The 26,393-nt window shown below is 39.5% G+C and overlaps 1 protein-coding gene across 2 annotated transcripts in view; it reads left to right on the top strand.

Annotated features, from left to right (window-relative positions):
- Positions 1–25,839, top strand: part of phf14 (PHD finger protein 14) — a 100,255-nt gene extending 74,416 nt beyond the window's left edge. For both annotated transcript variants that reach the window (XM_049602769.1, XM_049602770.1), the window contains exon 18: positions 24,873–25,839. In XM_049602769.1, coding sequence (XP_049458726.1) covers positions 24,873–24,947 — 75 coding nt within the window. In that variant the 3' untranslated portion in view covers positions 24,948–25,839. The remainder of the gene's footprint in view (positions 1–24,872) is intronic.
- The last annotated feature ends 554 nt before the right edge of the window (positions 25,840–26,393 follow it).

Consider the following 26,393-nt stretch of genomic DNA (forward strand, 5'->3'; position numbering starts at 1 on the left):
GTCTTCCTTAAGGTAAGGCGTCCTTGACTATTGACTCCATTAAAGCCTTCCTTAAGGTAAAGCGTCCTTGACTATTGGCTCCAGCAAAGCCTTCCTTAAGGTAAGGTGTCCTTGACTATTGACTCCAGCAAAGCCTTTCTTAAGGTAAGGCGTCCTTGACTATTGACTCCATTAAAGCCTTCCTTAAGGTAAAGCGTCCTTGATTATTGGCTCCAACAAAGCCTTACTTAAGGTAAGGCGTCCTTGACTATTGACTCCAGCAAAGCCTTTCTTAAGGTAAGGCGTCCTTGACTATTGGCTCCAGCAAAGCTTTCCTTAAGGGAAGGCGTCCTTGACTATTGACTCCATCAAAGCCTTTCTTAAGGTAAGGCGTCCTTGGCTATCAACCCCAAAGAAAGCAAACCATCCCCCAAACTCTACCACAACCTGCTTTCTGCCTTTGCTACAGCCACCAGACACTAGTGTGGTCATTATGGATTTTGCATCATAACCAGCTCGGTGTCTCCCGGTGTCCCAGACAGCATCGCCATCTACTCTAATGGCTGCAAAAACAAACAGCAACAGTTTGTAACACTGTCTGAAAGCAGACTGTTTGCTGGTGCAAAGGTCACAGACATTGTTGAACACAATTGAGCTTTCACTGACCTCCACTCTGTGGCTCAGACGATAATTGTGCACATCTGCACAAACGACATAAGCCCCAGACAGTGACAATTTTGTGGCCCCATTCCCACCCTGAAAAGGGGCAATGAGGGTGTAGCCACCTATTCAGCCTGCACCAATACACCAATTGTTGTCCAGCTTCTGTACAGCCAGTGGTCAACAGCTGTATTAGCAGTTTTGATACCTTTTAGACTAGAAAAGTCCTGTATAAGTGTGACAACCTCCACCCAAATCAGAGGTGTACCAGGTCACTGACCACAAACCTTCCTCTTGCTTACACAAAGGGACTTCATCTTATACCAAAAAGCTCTCTGACGTGGGGAGGAGAGGATTTGGCAGCCATGTATTCCCTCCTTCTGCTGACCTGTCAGATTTCCTCCTCTTGATGTTTCTCAATCTACAGTTCCAATGACTCACACCAATTCCCCTTTCCCACAACTATGGAATCATAAATATCAACAGCAAATGTCATGGCATATTCAGCCTGTTATTATTGGAAATACCTTTTAATGGACCGAAGTGTTGTTAAAGGGGATCATTGTATTGGATGAACACATGGACCAATGTTAAGTTGTAATCACGCAAGCACCATTCTCTGCAAATATCTGCCCCATCTCCCAATCACAAAGCACATGCAAGGAATGGAGAGATCCTTTCAAGAATGTGTTTCATGGCAGCGGCCTGGGTTCGACTCCAGCCTGTGGCCCTTTGCTGCATGTCACTCCCCCTCTCTCTCCCCCTTCACGCTCATCTGTCCTATCAATTAAAGGCTTAAAAATGCCCTGAAAAATATCTTTAACAAAAAAAAGAATGTGTTTCATGTGGTGCAAGCCTTGACCGGCTCAAGCTGTTAGTTGAACTTTGATCTGATTTTGTGCAGTCAGCCAATAGAAGTTGTATTCAGAAATGTAGCAGTCAGTATTCTAGTGGTAGTTCTGTTCAATATTCATTTTTTACCCTGTTACAACTCAGTGTCAAGGATTTTCAGTGCTCGGTGCATGTAAATTTAATTCAACTGAACTGGGGATGACTCACAGACTTTTGACTTAAGTGCCACAGCAATCTGTAGATTTTTTGTTACCATACATAAAAAAGATCCCTCTGAGTTCCATGCACAGATTTTTAAATGAGAGGAAAAGAGAGCAGTAGTTTCGAGCCAGCATCAGCAGACACCTTGAATAAGGATAAAAGCTAGATTGGTACACTCCTAAACTTAAGGCTAATATGACTGTACCAAAAGGCCTGGTTGTTAGTGATGAAAAAACTAGATCTCGTATGGAAGAAACAAAAAATCGTAGTCATTCCCTTTCAAGAAGATCCATGTTAGTGCTTTCTGATCGGAGCCAGACATCATTCATCAGGTGACTTTAATACCATCTCTAAGGCTGTTACAAGCCCACGCTGTCTGAGAGTTTTTTTTATCTGCCCCCTCGATGGTTAAGGTCTGGTAAAGTTGTTTTTCTTGTTGTGGACAGTATCAATCAAGTGCAATTCACCCTGTAGAATCCAAGTCCCTATGTCAGATGAAACCTGTGCTACACTGTATTTTCTCTTTAATCACTGGTTCACAAGTACAAACTTTATTCACATTGTACTTTTATGTTGTAGACCTTTAGCAGTAAAAACACATAGGGGGTATGAGGTCCGTCTCTGTGGCTTTCTCCCCCTAAACTCTGACATCTCCCTCGTTCTGCCCCCTTTTAGACTTTCCTTTCTGTTTCCTTCTGGAGTATCCTGTCCCTATGAAGTTGCTCCCATCCTCTTCCCCTCCCTCCTACTTGCTAACATTGAATAGGAGAACCTCTAGGCTTTGGTGACGGGAGAATAATGTTTGCTGTGTTGACATGACAAATTAGCGCAAATGTTTTTCTCTCTATTCCTTTAGCAAGAAAAGATCAGTCATGTTCAATAACTGTAAGCCTCTTTAAAGCATTGGTTATATCTGTTTATGTTCTACTTTGGAAAGTAGCTCATAGATATATGTAAGGGGTAAATGGTTCCCAAGTCTGATGGATTTTTAATATTCAATTCAAGTTTGTCCGGCACATTGAAGAGGCATGTTTAAGCAGCAAATGGATGAAAGAAGCCAACACGTGTACGCCACTTCTAATGTTGCAGGGTCTACATTTTGAGAGGCAGTTAAAAATGTGACATTTTTGAGAAAGCATAGTGTACAGACCTTTTAAGGCGCAAGGTGCTCAGAGTGTCTCAGTAATAGCAAGTGTGGGGAGATAATTGACTGCACTAAGGGCATCTAAAAAGCACTCTGAGATGAGAGCTGTATTTAAGGAAACTTTTATTATCTGCTTTTAAATGCCAAGTCATGCACCATTTTTGCCTGTGGGGGGAGAATGTTTCTTAAATGCCAGCATTAAGTGCAGAATATTACCTGATCGTTGCGACTGAGATTCAGCTGCTGGCAGAGATAGCGGACAGTCGACCCCTCTGCCTGACAGCCTCCTACAAAGAATGGTGCAGGAAGTGATTTGTCAGAGCTCCCCGCAGCCACTGCTCTTATCTGAGAGGAAGATGTATGACATCTGAAGGAAGAGGTACGCAGGAAGAGGTGCGGAGTATCTTACAGTATGTGATGTGACCACAGTTTTGGTTAAATGTCTTGTTTGAAAACCAGCCTGTTTGTGTATTGCACTATAGATTCCAGAGGTTTGCTTGTATGGTGGTATAACATGAACAGCATCCTTCTGTATTTGTACTGGTAGAGTTTCAGAAATGAAGGTCTCAGTCATACCAAGTGTCAAGACAAAAGTAATAGTGGCCATACAGTACTTGAATGTGCGTCAGTAAGACTGCTGTCATGAAGAAAGGCAAGATGCACTGGATGATTTAAATGGACATAACAGCTCACTTGTTGTAGTTCAATCATGGTATATGGAATTTTAGATTAAAGAGGCAACAGATAGCATCTTTTCCAAAATATATCATTATGAAAATAATGTGGGTTGCACAGGGTAGTGGCCACAGTAAAATCAGACTGTCAGCCTTTACATAGGTTACTTAGTGGCTATGCAATCTATGTAATAAGCTTCTGCCACCGGTGCCGAAATTTTGCGGAAAAAAATCTGCTTTACAGCAGGAAACGCGCCATGTATTGCGAAATTGGTCGGTCAGCCAATCAGGGACTGGAGCTGGTCCTTATGAGGAGTTGGGCATGAGATAGTTGAGTCACAAGCACAATGGCAGACGGACAAAGTTTGGAGACAAGTGAAAAACGGCCTAGCAAAAGATAACGAGCTAATCTGTCTGAGGAGGCAAAGAAGAGCAAAAAGGAGAGTGATAAAAGAAGAGGAAAAACAAGAGTAAACCTCAGTCAGGCGTTCAAGAGATAGAGGTAGCTCCGTGACCAAAGACGCTACAAAACCGATGTCCAGCTAGCTTTCTTTCTAATGGATCAGTAAGTAACACGGCTACATGTTAGCTAGACGAGAGAGGACTGTACTATACTGGCTGCTAGTTAATTCCTAGCTGGCCAGCATCGCAAATCGCCTCAACCAGGGACCGGGTAGTGAGTGTTGGTCGGCTGATATCCTCGTTGCCATTCTACGGCAGCCCTCGGACAGTGATACCCCCTCCCTTCCTTCTGTTCTCTTCTCACAGAGGAATCTATCGACGGACATCGCCCAGCTAAGTTACGTCCAGCTAAGTGAACACTGGACTTTGTTTCCCATTCAATTTGAGCTCCAACCGGCCGCATCGTTTCCATACAGTACCGTTTATTCTAGAATCGGGGCTGTTTACATGTGCATATTGGTATAATTCCACTGTGTCTACTGTTGTTTGTACCGATACTGTACATATTGGTATAATTTACTGTGAGTTGTTTGTACTGGTACTGTGCATTCTGGTATAATTATTTGCATTACTATTTGTTTTTTCTTCAGATAAATCTGATAATTGCTGCTCGGTCTCTTTACTCATTTATTTAGTAGAGTGTCCACACACCTTCTCATTCTACATATACATAGAGGTATACTGGTGGCTTTACAGCCTACATTTTATTTAATTTAGAGAGTCTAATAGAGTCATATTATTGATTATCTCTGATCCCCACGGTCAATTTGGTCTTTGCGACAGTGCGACACAACACCACTGACGCTAGGTGGCGCCAAGCTAAAAAAAAAAAGCCAATCCTTTCTGTTGCCTCTTTAACTTAAGTGTTTGTTTTTGGTTATTTTAGCAAATAAAATACCTGACAGATCACAGAACTTCATCACATTGATGCAAAAATCAAACAAGAGTCTACAGCTAAAGTCAGCAGGCGAACACGCTCATGATGACAACATGCTGATACTGGCCAGGTGTTATGTTTACCATGTTCACCATCGTAGTTTAGTGAGTTAGAATGCTAACATTCAATAAGTAGCACCAAACTCAATGTATGTCATTGGTTTTTAGGTCAAACACCAAAGCACTGGACAAATTGTGTTGACCCAATGATGTCACTAGATGAAGGGTCAGAGAGTCATTAATCTCATTACAGTTCATCCCGAGGGGAACATGCAGGTCTGTACTAAATGTCATGAAGATCAATGCAATGGTTGTTGAGACATTTTATTTAAAACCATGAATGTCAACCTCGTGGTGACGCTTGAATAATAAGTCAAAGGGGCATTAAAGTCAAGTATAATTGTCTGTGAGCCATGATTTTGTGCACCAAATTATTGCGCAGATGTGATAATTTACAGGATATTTGAAAACTTTGACCAAACTTTAATGTGTCAATCAATCTAGTAGATGCTGAGATGTTTTACCAAATAAGTAAGTAATAAGTGACCTACTGGTGGCACGGGAGGAAAGGTTAGGGAATCGTCTAAATCACTAGGTTCTTCTAGCCTCCATGGATGTCTGCACAGAATGCCATGGCTCTCCACTGAATTATTGTTTAAATATTTAAGTCTGGACCTAAGTGGTGGACTGACAGACTGACTGAAACAGCCATCATTTAAGCCACTACCATGGTTAAAATTCTAATATGACCATACAATAGTATCAGTGGTGTGACGACATTTCTGATGATAGACCAGTTTAGGTCCAGAGTGTTTCGCTCTGTGACAGTGACACTCAGATCAGGCGTGAAACATAAAAGCACTTCACAAATACTGAACGGTTATTTAAGAGTAGATGTGCGGCTTGATATTGCTGCTCGCGGAAACAAACAATCCCTCAGCTCCTCTTGTCAACAGTCTTGACAGATATTTATTCATATTTGGTTGTTACCATGGAGATTATGTTTTTAGCCCTATATCACCATTTGTCTGGTAGTTAGAAGAATATTGGAAAGAAACTTAAGAGATATTTCTAAAGATGATTTGAAAGTTAGGCTAGAATTATTGTTTTTTTGTTTGTTTGTTTGTTTGTTTGTTTGTTTGTTTGAGTAGGTAGAGCCTTTGTGTGTCTGTTTATATACCACTTTAATTTTGAAAGCTGTTTGAAGTGTACAAAGCTCTGAAAGGCCAAGAAGGTGATATTTATTTGACTTTGTTTTCATAAGTTAATGATCTCATGGGAATAAGTTATTATTTTGTGGGAAAAAGTTGGGGTTTTTTTTGCAAACAAGTTTGTATCTAATAATTTGCTCCCAAAAGACAATAACTCCACAAGATAATTAGCCTGGAAATCCAGACCCAGACCTAGAAAGATTAAGGGTCTGGCTATGAGTAATGAAAATGGCCCAACTCAAGGGGCAGCACCAAGCATACATTTGAAAATATCACTGCACGCAATTGGATAACACTACGACCAATCAGAACAATACACGGGGTGACATATCCAGAGCTTAGCTACCAGCGGAGCTAACTGGTAGATTAGACTCTTGCCGTATCCGGTCGGCAAAACAGTAAAAACGTCCTTCTTGCAAAGGAAAGATTCGAGCGCTGTCTTCTGTTCCTCTTTTAGAGAAAAAGCCAAGTCTAACTCGTTCATTGTAGCGGCCAAAGCTGTTTCAAACAACTGGTGTTCATTCGTAGCCATCTTGCAGTGTTTACTGACTGATTCCGGACATCGTCGTTGCAGCGTTGTCGTCATCTGTTTAGCTCGCCTCTGGCCCGCCTATATCAGATACACTGATGTGATTGGTGCAGCTTGGCTCCAACGGCATGGGTAATGAGCATCATCATTGTGCTCTTGCGAGAACTCTGGATTTCCAGGGTACAAGATTATCATAGTTATTACCTTGTTGGAATAAGTTACTATCTATTTCCCCCCAAAAAATAACTTGTTCCCACCAGATAATATTATTTTCTGACAAAATAATAACATGTTTCTGGCTTCTTTCCACAAGATATGTTATTTTCTTCTGAGAACAAGCTGTTATCTTGTGGGAACAAAATATTATCTCGTTCCCTCAAAATATTAACTTTTGGGACTTTAGGGACCCCATAGAGATGTCCTGACCTCTGGCTTAAGATATACATTTTTCACAAAATTAAATTGGGCTCTCATTTTAATTTTTAATCTTTCAAAATCATCTTTAATTTAGAAGATGATCAAACTGACTTGCCGTCATGTTCATGTTAGTTCACATGGGAGTCACACATCCGAGCTCTTCACTAACTCTGGGGGAATATTTTGGTCACTGTTTTTCATGGATGTAGCCCAGTACAGTAGCTGGCTATATGTTGGAAGATGACATCCCCATTTTAAGTCCAGCTAAACAAAGCCGTGACCAGCTGATTATTTGTCCAACCACAGGAAGTGGTCGTCGATGAGCACAGCACCAAGTGACACATCAGAGGTTTGGTGGGTGATTCAGACGTATCCCAGACACACTGTAGGAAACAGCCTTGTCACATGAGTGATTCTGTTACCGTCTGTTTTCTTTTATGGTCTGGGATTCTCTCTGTGAGGTCCTGATTAATAACAGAATATCTCTCTGATGATGATTTGTCCTTGTGATTCGCTTGTATTGTTGAGCTGTTTGTGGAGCAGTAGTAATTACAGAGAAGCTGCTGGTTTACAGTGTGGCACGAAAATGCAGGAGCTGACCGTTGGTGCCGTTGCAGGCATGTTTCTGTTGAGCAAAGGGGCAATAAAAGGCTTTATTAGACAGGCTTGAGTTCATTATAGACGCTGTGTTTCTCTCGGCCTGCTCGGCTTAGATAAACCTCGCTCCGACCAAGGCCGCATCCCTCCCGCTGTCGCCCCGGGCCCCTAACTGAATTGATTTCAGTAGTAAAGTGACAGTGTTGCCGTAATATACGGATGGCCTTTAATTCAAGCCTGTTACCGTGCCAAGGGGCGCTTGTTTAAGGCTTTATTTACACCCTTGCAGCGCTGCCTGGCATGCTGGGCTCCACGGTGAATCAGACCAGAAGATTTGGATAAAAGGTTTGAAATGCCAAAAGCTCTTAAAGTTGCTCAGGCAGTGTTTAAAGTACTCAACTGTGAACTTGTGTGGGATGCAGTACTTTAGCTGCACTCAGACTTGTTGTCATCAAAAGGATTGCAACTGTTGAAATTACTGTCCGTAAAAGTTTCATTTTCCTCACTTCCTCCGCAGCCATAGGTCTACTCCCACTCAGCAAACTGTTTGTATTTGATGTTCTTTCATGACCTCAGAGTGTTCAGCTCTGTTTATGTACATATGGCAGTTATATGTGTTTAAGGGTAGTGTTTCACCGCCGGGTGTTTACGAGGCAAACGTACCTTAAGTGTTTGTAATTTTCGATGGTTTGTAGCAACTAATGTTCATTTTGATGTCATCCCCAATTCAGAGGAAGATTACCTTTACACACTGGGCCATCAATCAGAAGCTTCATCGCTTGACCTGTGAGAGACTGTAATTAAGTTAGCCTAATTAACTTAATGAAGTGTCACACTTGGCTGCCTTTACTATATTGAGTAAATTGAAAGAAAAAATAGGCATCATTACTCATCAGATGTTATGGTATTTAGACTGAGGCAGAGGGAATGCATTTTTTTTTACCAAGCGGGTGTCTATCTTAGTGGGAAAATCTAACCTTTAGCCTGTTTTTATTTTCTCAATGAGGCATTTTTCATTAGCAGTCTGATTGGTTTAATCAGTATCATTGGTGCATTTATGGAATGAAGATAAATCCCAGAGTGTGATTTGAATTTGTTGCTCTCTACATTCTCTTATCTGTATTCAAGTTGGATCTAAATGCCGCGAGGAGCGTGCGATCAATAAGCCCAACAGTCGAGGCTTTTACTCAAGCGTATGAGGTGCTTACAGCATGATAACCTCATCAATGACGGTTGTCTTTTAGACATGGCCAAAGTTTAACCGCAGTTTAATGTGATTTAAAGGCAAGCAGGGGCAGCTAAACTAGCCTGCAGGGAGCACGGGACATGGTCAAGGGTGGCCAGGCGGGACGCCGAAGACGAAGGGAAAATCAATGGTTAGGAGTCACCTCAATCACTTTAACTAGGCGCTACAGACGCCCATGCCCCTCTCAGGGGCCAATTTGTGGAGTAAACAGGAGTGTGTGATTGCTGCCGGGGTCCCCAGTGGCCCCGGCAGTCCATTTCTCTGGACCTGGCTCATTCTAATAACCCTCTTAGCGGAGAGCGTACATGAGGCCACTTTTTTGGACCCCCTCAGTATTTTATGGTCATAAACAGTCGAGCAGACAGTTTTTATCGGCATTCGTTAAGATAACATTCCCACAAGTCCCTGGCTCCTGCTGCGTGGGCAGAAAGCATGCTATACCCTGCAATAAATACACAAAATAAACTTTAGTTTAACATTTCTTTCTGTGAGACCCCCGCAGTTTGGTACTTTGGATATATTTTTGGCCTGTGCTTGTGTAAAGGGCTGACATAAAGTGGATTAATGAGCGTAGGACTCGCACTAATAGACGTGAGACTGTTATATGTTGCTACTTTCTTTTTTTAAATGCATTTATTTCAGTGAGAGCAGTTTCTTTTTCCTTATAAATGATCTTTGGCCAAGGACAGACGCTGGCTTGCAAAGCGCACATTACCCAAACAACAGAAGTTTCGTCATGTAGTTTGTGGCATTGTGAGACAATGTAGAGGACATGAAACACACACAAACTCGAAATGTTTTATTAAATGAAGCTGTTTATTGTATTGATTATAAGGGCATTTCATAATAATGAATGTAGAATATGTTAAAATGTGCTGGTTTTGTCATGCAAGCATGTGTTGAGCCACTTCTACTGCGCAGACACAAACATTTAACAGAATGAGAACAGGACTGTGTTTCATCTGTGCCATAAATAACATCGGCAAAAAGCTTCCTGTTCATAACAGAAAGGCTTCATAGTTTTATTTTCTCATTGCTACTGTACATGTGTCTCACTGCTGTCTGCTTCAGGTCGTCTTTCCCCGCTCTGGAACATTCAGCATCACTAACTCACTTTACGTAACTATATGAATGCAGATGCTTCAGTTTAGGAAAGTTTGGTTACATAATTTGTGACTGAATTTTTTTGACATAACACAAACTGCAATTTGAAGTGAGGGTCCTATGACAGCCAACAACAGGATGAAGTCTCCCTTAAATGTCATGCGAGCTCATTTTGAGACATCTCTAGGGAGATTTTTTTATAATTCAGTGTCTAATCAATTGAAATTACAAGGATCAAATATTACAAATTACTAAATAAAATATGTTATGTCATCTAAAGTTAAAGGGAAACTTCAGCAATTTGGAACATATGCTCATTTGCTTTTTTCGTGAGGGTAAGATGAGGCTATCAGTCTCATATCGATGCATTTAATAAAGAGTCACCTGTAGAAAATATTGTCATTTTACATCTGCATTCAACAAATACATTATATTTGCACATTTCTTAAGTATAACATTACAACATTTCTTAAGTGATGCAGTATATGAGCTGTCATCTGAAGATGGAGGGGATGGTGGATGGTAATATACCTAGGCAAGATGCCCGCCAAGCTTCAAACCTCTGAGCTCAACAAACAACAAAACTGGTTGTCATGTAGTGAGTCTGCTGTTTTTCTAGTGGGTGTTTAGGCATCAAATGTGTTTTTTAGGGAGACACTGATGTTTTTCCAGTGGGGATTGTGCCCCCAAAACTAGATATTTTAAGCCAAACACGATCCTATCCTAACATTAACCAAGTGGTTTTTGTGCCTTAACATAACCACACTGTAACCACAGCATAGTTGAAACATAAAAGTTTAACATATTCGGTACATAATAATGTAGAAATGTGACTTATGTGTGGTTTCTAGAAACATACAGTGCCAACATTTTTTCTGCATTTGGTTTGGATGTTGTTAGCCTAGCTTAGCATAAAGACTGGTAGCATGGGGAAGCAGCAAGCCTGGCTCTAATTAGCACTTCTAAAGCTAATTTACTGAGGCATTACAATTAATCTGTACAGAATTTAAAACTGAAATGTAAAAAAAAGAGCGTTTGCAGTTTTATTTGGAGCACATGCTGGAACTTTGGGAAGCCAGTGAGGGATCATGTTCTCGTGCCTTGGCCTTGTGATCAGGGTGTTAAGCTGTGTACACCCGTCAGAGTTAAAAACAACATCTTCCGACATCAAGCTCACCAATTAGAGCCATATGCTAACCAAAATCTAGACACAATTGTTTACCCATGTTTTTTACAAGCAAAGAAATTGATATTACATGTTTCACAAGTATGGACAAGAGAGCAGATTGAGAAAGTCCCAGTGAATGGATTTAATGTTTCATGATTTTTATTCGTAATTGTATAGATGCTGTGGTGGAATTTGGTGTAATACGCCACATATGGCTCCATGCAGGGAGAGCATAGTGTTTTGCCTCTGTAGTGTTGTGCATAAAGCAGGCCTTGTCATTTACAGTTGTGTACTTGTGGACTATAGTGAACATTTGGGGGGAACCTGCATCAAATATTCAGTGTTGAACTCATTATGCCATGTAGAACACATTCACCACTTAGTCCCAAGTCTTGTCCTCTTTGTTTTCATCTTAAGAAGCATTTTCTCTTTGACGTGTTGTGTGTTCTCAGCCTTGTTCAGAGATAAAGCAGAGATACACAACCACTTCTCCCACAGTGCCCGAGCACTCAGACCCATTTATGATTCTCTGCTTTATTCTAAATGCTTCAAATTGGAAACAGAGAGAAAGCCGCTCTTCTTTTCCCAACTGTATATCCTCTTCCAGGAGGCATCTGTGGTTATCTGACGAGACGATAAAAAGAAAAACCTGCTTGTGAATTTTACCTCTGATTAAATTAGGCGTCGCCTGGTAACTTCACCTCGGTATCAGTCATGCCTCACTAAAATGGAAATACGTTTCTTGTAGAAAGAAAAAAAATGGGACATTATAGAATGCCCTTTGTAATAAATGAAATGGGAATTGCAAATATGCGCAGTCATGAAATTTAATTGTGCTCTCTGGTGACTGGTTTGTGAGTGCTGAGGAGCAGAGGTGCAGGAGAAGTGCTGGGGGCAGAGGTGGTTAAATGTAGCGCGTAACGCACTGCCTGAACAGGCTAATGAAGCCGCTGTTTATGACCCACTGCAATTGTGTCATCTCTTGAATGGCAACAAGACGCCAGTGCACATGTACAGGCACTTATACAGTTACATGGAACTGCACACACACACACCCAGAATGTGGATCTATCTATCCAATGTGGTATTGTCTTTAATACATTTTATTAATATGTTAATGTTTTTACAGGAAAAAGGGGAGATATGCTCAACCAAAATTATTTTAGTGCTGTTAAGAGGCCACATTCCTACAGTACAGTACAACAATCTACAGTATCACAGTGTACCACATTACAAGTCTGTTACAAGGACTTTATAATGTCAATAAAAGGTGAAGAGAAATCAAAGCAATAAGAAAAATACAATTAAAATACAGTGACACATGGAACAATGTTGGCAGACTTTTTTACGGAATATCGAAATGGCCAATATTTAAATCAGTGAGTAAGACTTTGACTTTCGAAATCTAAATCAACATTTAATTATTTTTATTTTATTAATTTTTGCATGTCTGTTCACTCTTTTTTAACCTGTATTTCTTCACAGTTGCAGATAAAGATTAGGCTAATCACACTAACATAATTAGTGTTATACTATTTGTAGTATTAGATTCCAGAGTTGGCTGCGTGTGATCCAGACATTTCCAGTAACTCCAGTGTCAGTTCAAAGTGTAAAGTTCAAAGGTCTACATTTGTTGAAATTTTTTTTTTTACATTTTTACTAAACAAAATTAGCCTTTCAGAAACAACATTTTCACTGCGGTCACAAAGACAAACAGTTTGCTCTTCCAAAGCCGCACACAAAGGGAAGCACCTGCATTACAGGGCGGTCTAACAGCGATCTAACAGCACTATATGTTACATTTATTCATCAAAGAAAGTTGATTTAATTAAAATCATTTAATATGATGAATCACTTAATTCAACCTGAGGTTTTTGTTAGGGGATTTTTAATTTGTGTTTAGGTTGATGACTCCAAAAAATATGACGGCAGATATTCAATGCTTGATTTGAAAACCTCAATAAAAAACTTTAAATGTAATAAAATAATATTTGGTACAGCCTTAATTAATTCACTAGAGAAGCATTTTCTTAAGAAAATTGGCATGATTTTTAGAGAAATTTATAAACATATGAAAATGGTGGCTTAAATGTAATATTGTGTACAACTCATAAACTGTTCATCATAATGAGCTCATGTACATATGATCAGTGTGGAGTGCTGAGTGTTTTAATGAATCTAGGTCGTACTCAATACGTGACAATGAATGTGTGGGACTGAATTTTAAAAAAAATTGCTCCAAAGTGATCAATAATAGTTTGAGTGTTACACTTAGAGATAAAATTCATGGATTCAGAAATATCTTGAATATGTCCATTATAACATGAAAAAATGTTTATAGATATTCAGCCTGTCAAAATGGGCATTTTTAACAATAAATAAATAAATAAACTACAGTGAAATGAATAAGTTTAATAATACTTTGTTTCTATAAAAAATTAAATAAAAATTCCTGAGCTGACTTTAAAAATTAATACATTACTTACTTTTTTTGTTTAATTTATATATTCTTACTATGTAATGTTCTTATTTTAGATTTTCTTTGCTTAACATTTTAAATTTCCACATTTCTGTAGTTTTTTTTATATGAAAAACACAAGATTCCCTAAGAAAAACACCCGAAAAATGACCCTGTTATTATTCTGACATGTAGTCATCTCCTTGTTAACTGAGCACACTGAAATGTGGATGAAAGCCCTGAAACACAAATAAATGTACCGCAAGTTAGGATTACTTTAGTTCCTCTTGCTATAACTGCTAGTTCAGATGTAACTGCTTGTACACGTGCAGTTATTTGTTATTTGTTGTCTTAAAAATCACTTAAATTTATATACGCGATTCATTAAACTGATTTATTTATAAACTAGAGTTTAATTCATATTGTACAACATGACTGAGTCTCAGTTCACCACTGATTACATTATTTAAACTGGTGTAACCCCGTTAACAAGGATTTTAATTTACATAAAAGCTTAATGTTTGTGGCCCCCCCCCCCCATATACACGTAGCATTGCACGAAAATGTGCACCACTGTGCTGCTATCTGTGCAGCTGAACATTCATCTAACTGCGAGGGCAGTGAATCCATCAAAGGTGAGAGGACACTATAAAGCAGAGCCTCTTCTGCATACAGACATTGTGCAGTGTAAGACACACTCATAAATAAATACAGTGAAAGCCGAAAACATGATAAGAAAATCAGTCACACTAATTAACTGCTAATTCTTTTGAGGACTGCATAAGCTTGATAAAGGGAGGCAAAGCTTATTAAAGTACATGCTGCGTTGTGCATTATGATTCCTTTACAGCGTAAATTTAATCCAAGTTTATGAGGTTGATTGGTGTATGGCTTGCAGATCTGTGTGTGTGTATGTGTGTGTGTGTGTGTGTGTGCTCAGGGGGGTGCAATTAATGGTGCAAGCAGCAGGGATGTTTGACTGAGGAGTGTTAGCGCCGGACTGTTCTTTGTTGCCACCCAGGGCTAAATCCGAGCCGCCCTCCTCTCTGTGCATCACATGACGGAGACGCTGCTCCACTCCTGCCCTTTAAAACGTGACCGCAACTCGAAAGAAAAATGTGGCATTTCATTATCATATATGTATATGTTAGTGCCAGAGGGCCTGCCAGCCTATGGAAAGTTCGCAGTGAAAACAAACCTGCCCTCCCCTCCTCCCCTCTCCCTCGTCTCCCCCCAGAGGGAATTGATGGAGATATCCCACAATGCCAGAGCCCATCAGCTCCTGCAGGCCTGTCGGAGGGGGAGCGTCTGCCTCTTCGCTCTGCACAAAGCAAACGTCTCTAGCAGGGGCCACTGATGCAAAACAGAGCTCCATAGCTCAGCCTGTACAGTCCACAGTGAGAGACAGAACGTTGCTGCTTCAAGTCTCCTCCGTCCTCTGTCTCTGCATCAGTGGCTGCAGCTGCGCTTTAAAATGTGATAATACAGGAACAACTGCATGTCTTCAAACACAGACAATATCAGGTTTAGAATAATGATTATGGTTACATGTTATTAATATGTCTTCCACCACTGATGTGATGGATATAATGCAGTTTGATTGCTTACATAATTCCTGTAGTATATCCATATATATCCATATAGTATTAGTGTTATCCATGTCATCAATCCAAGGTCCTGCCAGAATATTTCTCAGTCAGTGAAAGCTGATCCAATCAATGTGTAGATCCATCACGTGAAAAGAAAATGTAAAATTAACAAAAGTTTAAATGAAGAAAAACCAAAAATAAATACACATACACATAAAAAATCAATGCCACATGCTCACTGTAACTCATGCACTATAGAGGAGATGGTTCATCACTGCCTTTTGATTTTACAACATCTTTTACCATGAGCTCTGTCAGGATTATTTTGGTTACAAATACCAACTTGCAGTAATATGACAGCATGAAAATATTAAATGAAGCATCACCTCGCCTGTAAATACAAACATCTGTATGAGACATACAGTGTATACTTATTTTTAAGTTGAAAATTCAAGAACATGTTAAAATAAGCTTAATAAATAAATGTAAATTGATACAATTTACCATAAATAATTAAAGAATTAAACAATTCAGTTTTAGATATTACAGTTTAGTTTATTGTTACACATATAGCATTTTCTGTACTATATTAAATATTTGTCAGTGGTTAATAATTTGTTAACAGTCTATAAACATTTTTAGGCGGCTATTATAAAGTTGCAACTGATGATGATGATAATATCTTGTTAAATGGTTAATAAATACTGTGTAGTGCAGCTACAAACATTAATAGGGTGGACGTTATAAAGTTGTAGTGTTTATAGATTATTTATGAACCATTTAACACGGTTTATTATCATCAGTTGCAGCTTCTTAATAGCTGTAAAAAAAAGAATTTTTATAGACTGTTCTGGTAACCAGTAACAAATACTTATATAAAATATAATATACAATATGTGCAACAATAATAATACAATAGTATTACTGATAATTAATAAAATCACTGAGTCTTTTATTTCCCACCACATACTTTATTTTCTTCATTTTTCTAAGATCCTGTTTTCTTGTTGTCTTTATGGGGTATTAAGTAAACTTCAAATCAATGGAGCGCTGGAGGAATGAGTCTGAAAATGCAGAAATGAGTTAGCATTTTTTACACTTCCGGTTCCCTCGTCTCAGAATCACTGGGTTTTTGGTAGGATGTCTGAAACAAGGTCTGTGTTTAACCAAGGTTAAGAGATGTTCACGTTTTGTTCTGGGGTATAAAATACGTCAGTAAATACACCACTCGTGAATGTTGAAGCTTTTACGCGTCTTTAAAATGGTGGTGGCGAACAAGTCACTAAATTAGACTACAGAACTTCCTCACGCTAAACACACATTTACAGCCTTGTTGTGGTGACAACATAAAGTCATGCAACCGTTTAAGCTTAACGTTAACTTTTCACTTTTGGCGATTGTAATTGCAATTAAAAAATCTGGAGATTATCTGCTGAACAAAATGTGGGAGTATCATTAAGAGCTAATTTTCTGCAATAATCCAAAATCCAGTGATAAAATCCCATTGGTTTTTTGCCGAGAGACAAAGGGCGATGCTTACTTGCGGCCTACAGAAAAAAATTCTCCCTGCAGCACTCTGTACTGATGTTGCTTTGTGTCTGTCTGGAGTGTGAACAGGAAATTCATAATAATACATCACAATATAATGTGTTTACATCTTATTCTCGCGCCCCAAAGTGGCCAGGAACTGAGTGGATGCAGCTTTAAATAACGTCTGCATTCTCAAAAAGGTTTAGATCATCTTTTAATTGCAGTGTAGATATTTCAGTGCAGATTAATAATGCTGTGACACATATAATGACTGACTGCTCTGTAGGTGCTCTCTAAAAGGAGTTACACCCCTCCCCAAACAACTCTTAAGATACTCCCCAGGTGACGTGTGCATTTCAGATATGACTAACGGCTCCTCTTCTCCATCTCTCTGACACTTTAAATTGCACGCTACACAGGCAATTTCTGTAGACTCACTCCATAAGCCCGACTATAAGGGCAGATAAATGAGGAGAGGGCCCTAACGGAAGGCAATCTTCAGCTGTAGTATCACTTCCAGCATAGCGTCTCACTGAAATTCAAAGAAACATGAAAACAGATGAAGATTGGGCCGCGTCTCTCCCCGCCACTGCCCTCCTACCCAGGCTGGAGGAGGAGGTGGCTCCGCAGGCACACAGACAGCAGGATAATACCAGCAACAGCGAAGCTGTGGAGCGCCGACACCCGTCTGCCTCCCCTCAGGCAGAGACAGGTGTGATAGGTGGCTGAGGGGTTGGATTGGGGAGGATAAAGAGCACATGAGAATTCCTGTGAAGGCCCTGAGAGGACTGGTGTCACCCTGCACCCCAGGGACACACACTAAATCATTTGAGGAGGCATGGGAGGCACATCTCTGGCTTTATGAGATAGTTAGCATGCGCTGGCCCCTCCTCCCCTCTTGTTTCCCATTTAAGAGCTGACTGGCCCTCCGATAACGGATGGCGTCACAGGTAATTGGAAAATTGGCAGGCTTGTCAGGGAGATTTGGTGGATGGCACGAGTGTATACGATGGCGGAGTTCATGAGGTGTCACCCCACAGCTAGATTTATATCAGCCCTATGGACCGGCACCAGAAAGTATCCAGAGTTCAGGAAAAAGTAGCACATTTTTCTCCGGGGTGGGACTGCATATCAAGACTGCTCCAGAGGCACCGACAAGGTTCCTGTTAGTAAAGAGATAATATATCGGCCATCCTCTGCATTAACCCCAACCTTAATTTACTGTTTCTACACATGCCTTAACAACTGCTGCAAATAGCTCCACAAATAGCTCCGTACATCCTACACTGATTTATTCACACCAAGAACCAGGAAATACATGACTTTAACTCATCTTCATCTTTTATGACACTTTAAATTTCAATCTGCATTATCAAACTGTGGTTTGCATGATGGGCCCCATGTGTATTTTTACTTCAGTATGAGAAATAACCAGGAACCTTCATTTCACCAGTGAAGACAATCCAGTGAAAGTCATCCACAGCTTGCTCATCACAGTTCAGCGTGGGAAATGGGAGGATTTGGGGGCTACATCCCCCCCTGCTGGCCAGAGTGGAACACAGTGGGAATATTGTTTTTACCATTTTAAATCATCTCTGATAACAAACCATTTCTGTTCAAGTAGAATTAAAATAAACATGTATCTTGTCTTATTATCCTGACAAGATGGTTTACCTAAACTAACAGTATAGAGGAGTTGTGAATCCTAACTGACCCACACAAATGAAAAGCACTGAAACATAAAACAGCATATTTCTTTGATTTATACAGTCCCAAACCACCGCCACTACAAAAAAATACTGCATCTTGTTGTACATGATTTGTGCACATGATTAAAAAATATATGTATCATCTCTCCTGACCGTGAAGGCTCCATATTGTAGCACTCTGAAAGGGGCCATTTTGCATAGTGAGTACTTTTACTTCTGCTACTTAAACTGACCTTTGCCAGTAATGCTTATATTCTTCTATTCAAGTAGAATTTCTACTGCAGTACTTTAACTTTACTTTTACTTTTACTTTGGTAAAGGATCTGAGTACTTCTTTCATCATCAAGTTCAAACAAAAATGATTATTGAATGTTGGATGGATTGCCAGAACATTCCTGGTTCCCAAAGGATAAATCCCTTTGACATTGGTGATCTTCAGATTTGTCCTCTAGCGCCACCATGAGGTGTTTTGAGGGAAATGTGTCATGACTTTGCACCTGGTGAGGTCAGATTTTGGTTTACCTTTTTTGATCAAATGCCAGTAATGCCTGGTTCACACTACTCAATATCAGCCCAATTATAGCTCAACACAGCGTCGTGCGGTGTCGGTTCGTATTGTGAACAACAATGTGTGTCATACACGATAATCCATCGTTTCATCTCGTTTGGTGTGTCATAGTAGACGACAACCGATACCTCGTCTGGGACGCCTCATGATGTTCCAACAGAAAGTCTAGCATGTTTGATTTTCTTTTTGTCGTTCACGACTGCTCCCGTCACAGCCGTCACTTTGACCAATAGAAACACAGATTGATCTGTTGCCGTAGACAACTGTATGACAACAACACCCTGGCCTTTTTAATATTTCCTCTAGGGATGTTACCTTGTGACAGAGTCACCTAATCATTAATTAAATGCAATTTAAGATATGGAGATATCTGGGAAACAACAGGTTTCTTCGATTATGTAAAAAATAAATAAATAATTCCCTGTACATGTATAAGGGTAAGATGGGGTATCCGCTGTCGTGGGTGTAAATTTCTGTATGTGTAAAATTATAATTTACAAAAATGGACGAGATTATTTAGGGAGGAAGAGGCGGAGAAGACGAAAAAAAGAGGCGGAGAAGAAGGGACCGGGAAAAGGAACAATAGAGCTGGCGGACCTAAACGTTAGGACCTGAATATAAAGTAAAAGTAACGAGCTGTGGACATTAAGTAAATTAAAAAGACCATTAAAAAGAAACCCATCAGTGGTTACCTTAAAGACCTGTCCTTTCACGGTATCCCAGCTGGACATCTCGACCTCAGAGGACGGAGCGTGTGCCCAGGACCAAACCGATGGATTACTTTCCCTGATTGACTGCGCGGTCCCTGGGTGAGATCGTTTCTTTTATATATTTTTCCTGGTATACCAGAGGTACAGCGATCAATCGCATATTTTTGTTTTTTCACCGTTTTTTCCTGTGTGGATCTGCGCTATTTTTGTTTGACACGCCTGGATGAGTGACTGTTTCACGGACTCAAAAATAATCAAAAGACATTTAAAAGTTATTGAAAATGGACAGTATTGTATTTTTCGTTAGTTGGGACTGTGAGTTTATTTTGGGGATTGCAAAGACTGAGATTGGTTTTGTGATGTGGCCTTTTTTTTTTATTCATTTAAACCTACGCATGAAGTGCGTATAGGCGCTGGGGGGAGGAATTAATTAAACGTGTGTTATTTGAATTTATACACTCTGTTGAGAGTTTCATATATCTTTATTCCTTAATATTTGTTGATGTTTTTTGGGGGGGGGGATAAATATTTTTTATTTTTCCCAAAAGTTTTCTATTTTCCTGTAAAGAGCCCCCCTTGTATAGTTAACGCTTACTTGAGAAAAGGTAAAGTGTTACAACCTTACAGAGTAAAAAGGGGAAAATGATGGTGTGAAACAGCAGAGGCACTTTAGCAACCAGCTGAGTACTGCCATTAGCATCAAGCTAGCAAACAATGTTATTTCTTCATAATGGAGGATATAAAGAAATGAATTAAAAATAGTGGCTTTTACTCACCACAACTGCAGAGGCACCCAGCTTCATTTGAAACAGACTACATTATAGACGGTCCGTTATTTATTAATCCCTCTGTATCTTTATATTTTTACTTTTTATCCGCTCCCGTTGTCTTTATAAAGTTAACACATTGCGCCGTCATTTTAAACTCAACACTTCCTGTATCTGTTTCAAATTAAAAGCCCCTTATAACTTAGGTTGAGAGAATCTCTTCATTTTCTAAAAAGGCTTTTATTGTGAAACATTTGTAGGAACTTGTTGTGGAGGATTCAGTGACTTGTATGTTTACGTATGGTGCTTCAAATGTAGCTCCTGCCATCTGGTGGCACTTAACATTGCTACAGTAATAGTTCAGCTGGCACATGAACAGACACAGTGACTGAAATAATAGTAATAGTCATAAAAAATAGGACAAGAATAACCCGATGACATCACACACATCATGAAAGACGACGGGGGATGATTGGTGTGCACCATCATGTAGTGTGTCATGTGTGTTGGCCAAGTCACGGCACGATTTTATGACCCCACAATCGCCTAATCTGACATAGTGACTTTCAGAATGGGCAGAAATGTGGTGAAGTGTGAACCCGACATTAAACCAGTGATTCTTATCAGTCTCAGCTATTCTTTGTGGTTAGTGCTAATTAGCAAATGTTAGCATGCTAACACGTTAAACCTAAGATGATGAACATGAACACTGGTGAACTGGTAGGCATAATGATGTTAACATTTAGTTCAAAGCAGCACAGTGGCTGAGTACAGCCTCACAGAGCCAAGATGCTACTGTTGTGAAGTTGCAAAGATCATTTTTCAGACACAATTAAAACCAAATTAGACCAAATGTTTGTGAAACTGTAGTTTTTAAAGATGAGAAAATCTTTGTTGTTATACAATATGGACAGCTATGTCCTTTTTCTGCCCAAGAGTCTAATGTTAAATGTGTCTGCCAGTGAAATTCTTCTTCACAATCTATTGTTAAAAGATGTTTTCTGTTTTTTAATTAGCGCACACACACAGTCGGGACACTGCAGTATTAAAAACTGCTTCCCCAGTGACTGGCCTTGAGGGGCAACAGTTTTCTGTAGGCATGGACCAGATTGTGTGAGGAAGATCTGTCAGGGAAAGTTTACAGTGTTTAAGAAATAATATTTATACATTTATATGAGTACACAAAAAGTCCGTGTGGGAGAGAGACCCTGGGTGATTGACAGAATTAGAGCCGAACAGCTAGCTGGAGCAATGTGGATTCATGAGGTGCTGTGGGCTGCAGGTCCTAACCTGTGATCACACATTCTGGTGTGTAGATGTGTTTATTAACCTCTGGAGGGGGATAATTGTATCTGTCAGAGTCGTTTAATCACCACTGCAGCTCTCACCACTGTCACTTTCACTTTGTCTGTTTTACTAAATCAGCTGGCTCCTCAGTCGGCCCACCGTGACTCCTGCTCTCTGTGTTACTTTCTTTTTGTTGGCTGTAAAACCTGCGTATACATTTGGGAGCTGTTCTGTTATTTATATAAAAAAGTTAATGTTCTTTGTGTAACTCTGTGAGGTGATACCACAGAGCAGAACGATGATAAAAACACTGATTGTACCATCAGAAAGACAAAGGTGCAGGCTAACCCGATTAAACACTCATTCTGCCACCTGCCGCCACACTAAATTGAGTTTTCAGTTTTAGTTTCTTTGTATATTTATCGATTCTCCCAATATTTATCAATCCACAGTAACCACTCAGAGAGCTTAACATTCACTCTTGCATCAGAAAGAAGGAGATATCAGAGGTAGTGAAACAAAAGCCTGGTGCGGCAGCTAGATTTCTTTCAAACCCCCACAAATTATACATCAAAATAAAGCACAGAGCCTGTAGGTTTTAGTTGTGTGTGTTCATTTCCTCCATTTAAAAACCCGGTCAAAATATACTCACAAAAACCTTGACATTCCATCTCATATCTCAGGCAATATCCATGCATTAACCAAGTATTTCATGGTTATTTACAGGTGCAGTATGCAGGATTCAGGGAGCTTTATTTGCAGAAATGGTATATAATATAATTAGTAGGTTTTCTTTTGTGCATTATGACCTGAAAATAAGAATCATTGTGTTTTCATTATCTTAGACTGAGCTGTTTATTTCTACATATGAAGCACATCCTTGTCCTAGGAGATCGGCATGTTCACCGCCATGTTTCTACAGTAGCCCAGAACGGACGAACTAAATGCTGGCTCTAGATTGGGCCATTCATGTTTTTGCACTGGCCACCGTAGTCAGCAGCATCGGAAAATGCAGATTTTGTTTTAACTTGAAACTGCTCTATTTAGTGTTTTTATCAGTTTAAATCACCAGGGGTCTCATTAATAAATATTGTGCATGCATAAAACGAGTTCTGAAAGAGGCGTACGCCACTTCCTACGCAAAAGTTGTGACCTATAAAAACAGGCTTGATGGGGAAAACTTTGACCCATGCTTCCGACAGGAAATTGGCAACGCAAATGGTGAGGTGGAAGCCTGACTGTAGAAATTTTTAGCGCACGCAAGTTTTGGCTCTTGCCCTTACGTACATTTTTAGTATGGATCCTCTGCATTGTTTTATAAATTAGACCCCAAGTCGATTTTTTGTGAAGAGGAGGAAACCTCAGCAGATAATTTTACCTACAATAAAAACCTCCTAAACAATGAACACTGACAGAAATCAAAGTTTCATCTCACAGCAATTCTCAGTCCTTACCACTAGATGCCACTAAATCCCCCTAAATCTTACACACTGTTCCTTTAACTCTCTTATTTAAACCCTTGAGCTTTGAGCAAATTGGTTTCTTTAAAAAAAAAAAAAAAAAAAAAAAAAAAAAAAAAATGGGAAAAAAGGCAATGAGCATCTTGGTGGGAAAAAAAATGCAAAAAAGAAAAAAATAAAGAACTTTTTTTATAGAAAATTATTTTTTTAAAAATACGGAAAAAAGAAAAAAGCTAGGGAAGAAACTAAATTATTTTACAGAATTATTATAATATTGTAAATATTATAATATATTTTCTATATATTATATATGTATAATACTTTTAATATTTTTTTATAATATTTTTTATTATTTAATAATATTTAATTTTATTTTTTATTACAATTTTAGCACTCTTTGCGGGTCATTTTAACTTTATTTCATCCTGTCTTTCTTTCTTTCTTTTTTTTTTACTAATATTATTGTTTTTAATTTTCTCTTTTTACTAATTTCTTGCTGTTTTTTTGGGTCATTTTTTCTTCTGTTGGTCATTGCTTTCTTTCCATGTTTTTATGACAAATTAAGACAATTTGCTGTTTCCTCAGGTTTCAAAGGGTTAAACAGATGACAATAAAGAACAGCTGGGAAATAAATGTGGCCTAAGGAAATAGACATCCCCTTAGATAAATGAAAATAGTCCACTGAAAATGTCCTCTTTTTAAAAAATAAAAACACATTTATTTATTTATTGAACTATATACTTATTTATATATTTATTCATTTACTTCTTCATTCTTTTATTTCAGGATTTATTTCACAGTGTTTAATATTGACTTAAATGGCATTTAGTAGTGGTGGGGTTCAGACAGAATTAATTGTATGCCCTTATTAATTCAAACTGATGCTTTGAAGACACAGCAGTTGCATTACCAATGAATATCAGTTTAGAAAATACAACATTTACCCAATTTAATGTGACTTCTGGTATAAATCACGCCCACTCCTGGTCTTCTGTCCGAATACAGATACAGAGACAGATGATGTTGTTGGTCAAAGAGATGCAGAAATAGCGTCTCTGTCTCCCTGTGATTGTCTGGCATCCTGTCCAGGGTTTACCCCGCCTCTCGCCGCCCCCGTAGTTTTCTGGGATCGGCTCCAGCCCCCTCACGACCCTGTAAAGCATAAGCAGTAACACATAATAGATGGATAGTGGTTTGATTGACAGGTATATGGGCTTATCAGTGCCCAAATCCAGGCTTCAAATGTCAGCACAGCCCCTAACGCAAGACAAGAACTTTGAAATTGGACGATTCAGCAAAACCCTTAAATGACCCTTCAGTGATCATGTTTTTTATGTTCTTTGGCAGTGTTTGTAGAATTGTCACTTTCTAGAATATCTGCTTATGACCAGTACAGTAGTGTCGAGGTGGGAGAAAGTTTGTGGTCAGTTCCATTATATGTCCATCCACTCTCCTGACTCCTGACCTTCAACGCCACATGAAGGACACACTGCTTCTTACATTGGCACTGACAGTTGGCCCTGTAAGTCAATTGGGATGAAGAGTCAGTTTAGTTTTTACTTTCTGTTCATTGCTAACACTGACATGACTGTATGATGTGTCCTGTGTTTCCAGGAGGAAGAGGAGGAGCACCTGGAAGAAGAAAGCTCCGTTAAAGAGGAAACGGCAGAGCAGGAGATTCCAAACTAAACCCCGAGCGAGAGGACGCAAACACACCACTGCTCCGTGGCTTCACCTCCAGTCTTAGCATTTCTGTTCAGACTATAGCACACGTAACTTTCTACTAGCCTCCCAAAGTTTCTAGACAGCCAGCAGTTAGCTTCCGCTCCTGATAGTTTAGCAACCAGAGGTGTATTTTAGAAAACACTATTTAAAAGGTGATATCTTTAGATTCAAGGGTAGAGTTTGTACTTTTTATGAACGAGGCTGGACAGACGGACAGACATCTCTCAGATTTGGGGCATCTTCATGAAGCAGCACATCAGAGCATCCAGCCACAGGAGCGCACACACACACACACACACGCACACACACACACATCACTATACTTCTTCTACAGCAGAGATATGTGTCTGACTGTTGACGCCCAGCCACTAGGATGTATTTATAACACTTTCCATGCAATCTATTTTCATACACTAATGACCAGACAGTGTGTCCACACAGAGTATCCTCAGTGTCCTGTTTACAAGGTGAAGCTAGCAGAGCGGGGATGAGCTTTTCTCTCCGAGTCCACAGAACACTTCCTCTTCCCTGCCGAGCACGCTCACGCCGGTCTGACGTCAGCAGTGAAGTGCTTTCCACCGTCTTCGAACGCATTTCACTCGACATTTGACTGGAGGATTTTATTTTTATATTTCAATCAGTTTTCATTTGTCACATGTTTTCATATAAGGTACAATTCCAGTAAAGTCATTATTTCATTTCCCCCCCATTTTAATTATCTACTTATTTTCTCACTTACTTATTTTGTTTGTGGTGTTGCAAAGATACTTTTTTATCTTTGAGTTACAGTATCTTTAAGTGTTACATACCTGTTTGTTTTGTCCTTGGATTTGTAATAAAAATCTTCCATATTTAGGACGTGTGTCTACTCAGAGATTGTATTCATACTTTGTAAAGTAGGATTAGTTTTGGGTTCTTTTTCCTTCCTCTTTTATTCTGGTTCTTTGACCTGCGAGTCGTCTGTGGTCCAGACTTGGTTTCTAAGCTCTTTGGGAATTATCACTAACTTGTCGGCAAAGTTTGGCAACTGAAAATTAATTGAAGCTACGGAAGTGTTCACACCCTAATTCCCTTAAATCCACTGCCAAGTGTGATTTGATACTAAAGATGACCCAAATGTTAAGTAATGTAAAGTTGGTTTGAAGTGATGATTACATTCTACGAGAGCTAACAAATCATTACATGTGACCACAAACTGCTGTCAGGCCAAAGCACTGTCACACTCTCACAGTGAATCTGGAATTATCCCTTAAAGTGCCAATAAATCTGAACTGCAAACGTATTTTGCTACTCTATCACTGACACTTAATGCACATTAAATGTTGGAAAACTATCGATCAAGGTGTTTCTTGGCCTGTTTGCTGAGTGGCTGACTGCAGTGACACAACAATAGCGGTTAATAATTGTCAT

This window comes from Epinephelus fuscoguttatus, linkage group LG17, assembly GCF_011397635.1.
Source record: "Epinephelus fuscoguttatus linkage group LG17, E.fuscoguttatus.final_Chr_v1".
Lineage (NCBI taxonomy): Eukaryota > Metazoa > Chordata > Actinopteri > Perciformes > Serranidae > Epinephelus > Epinephelus fuscoguttatus.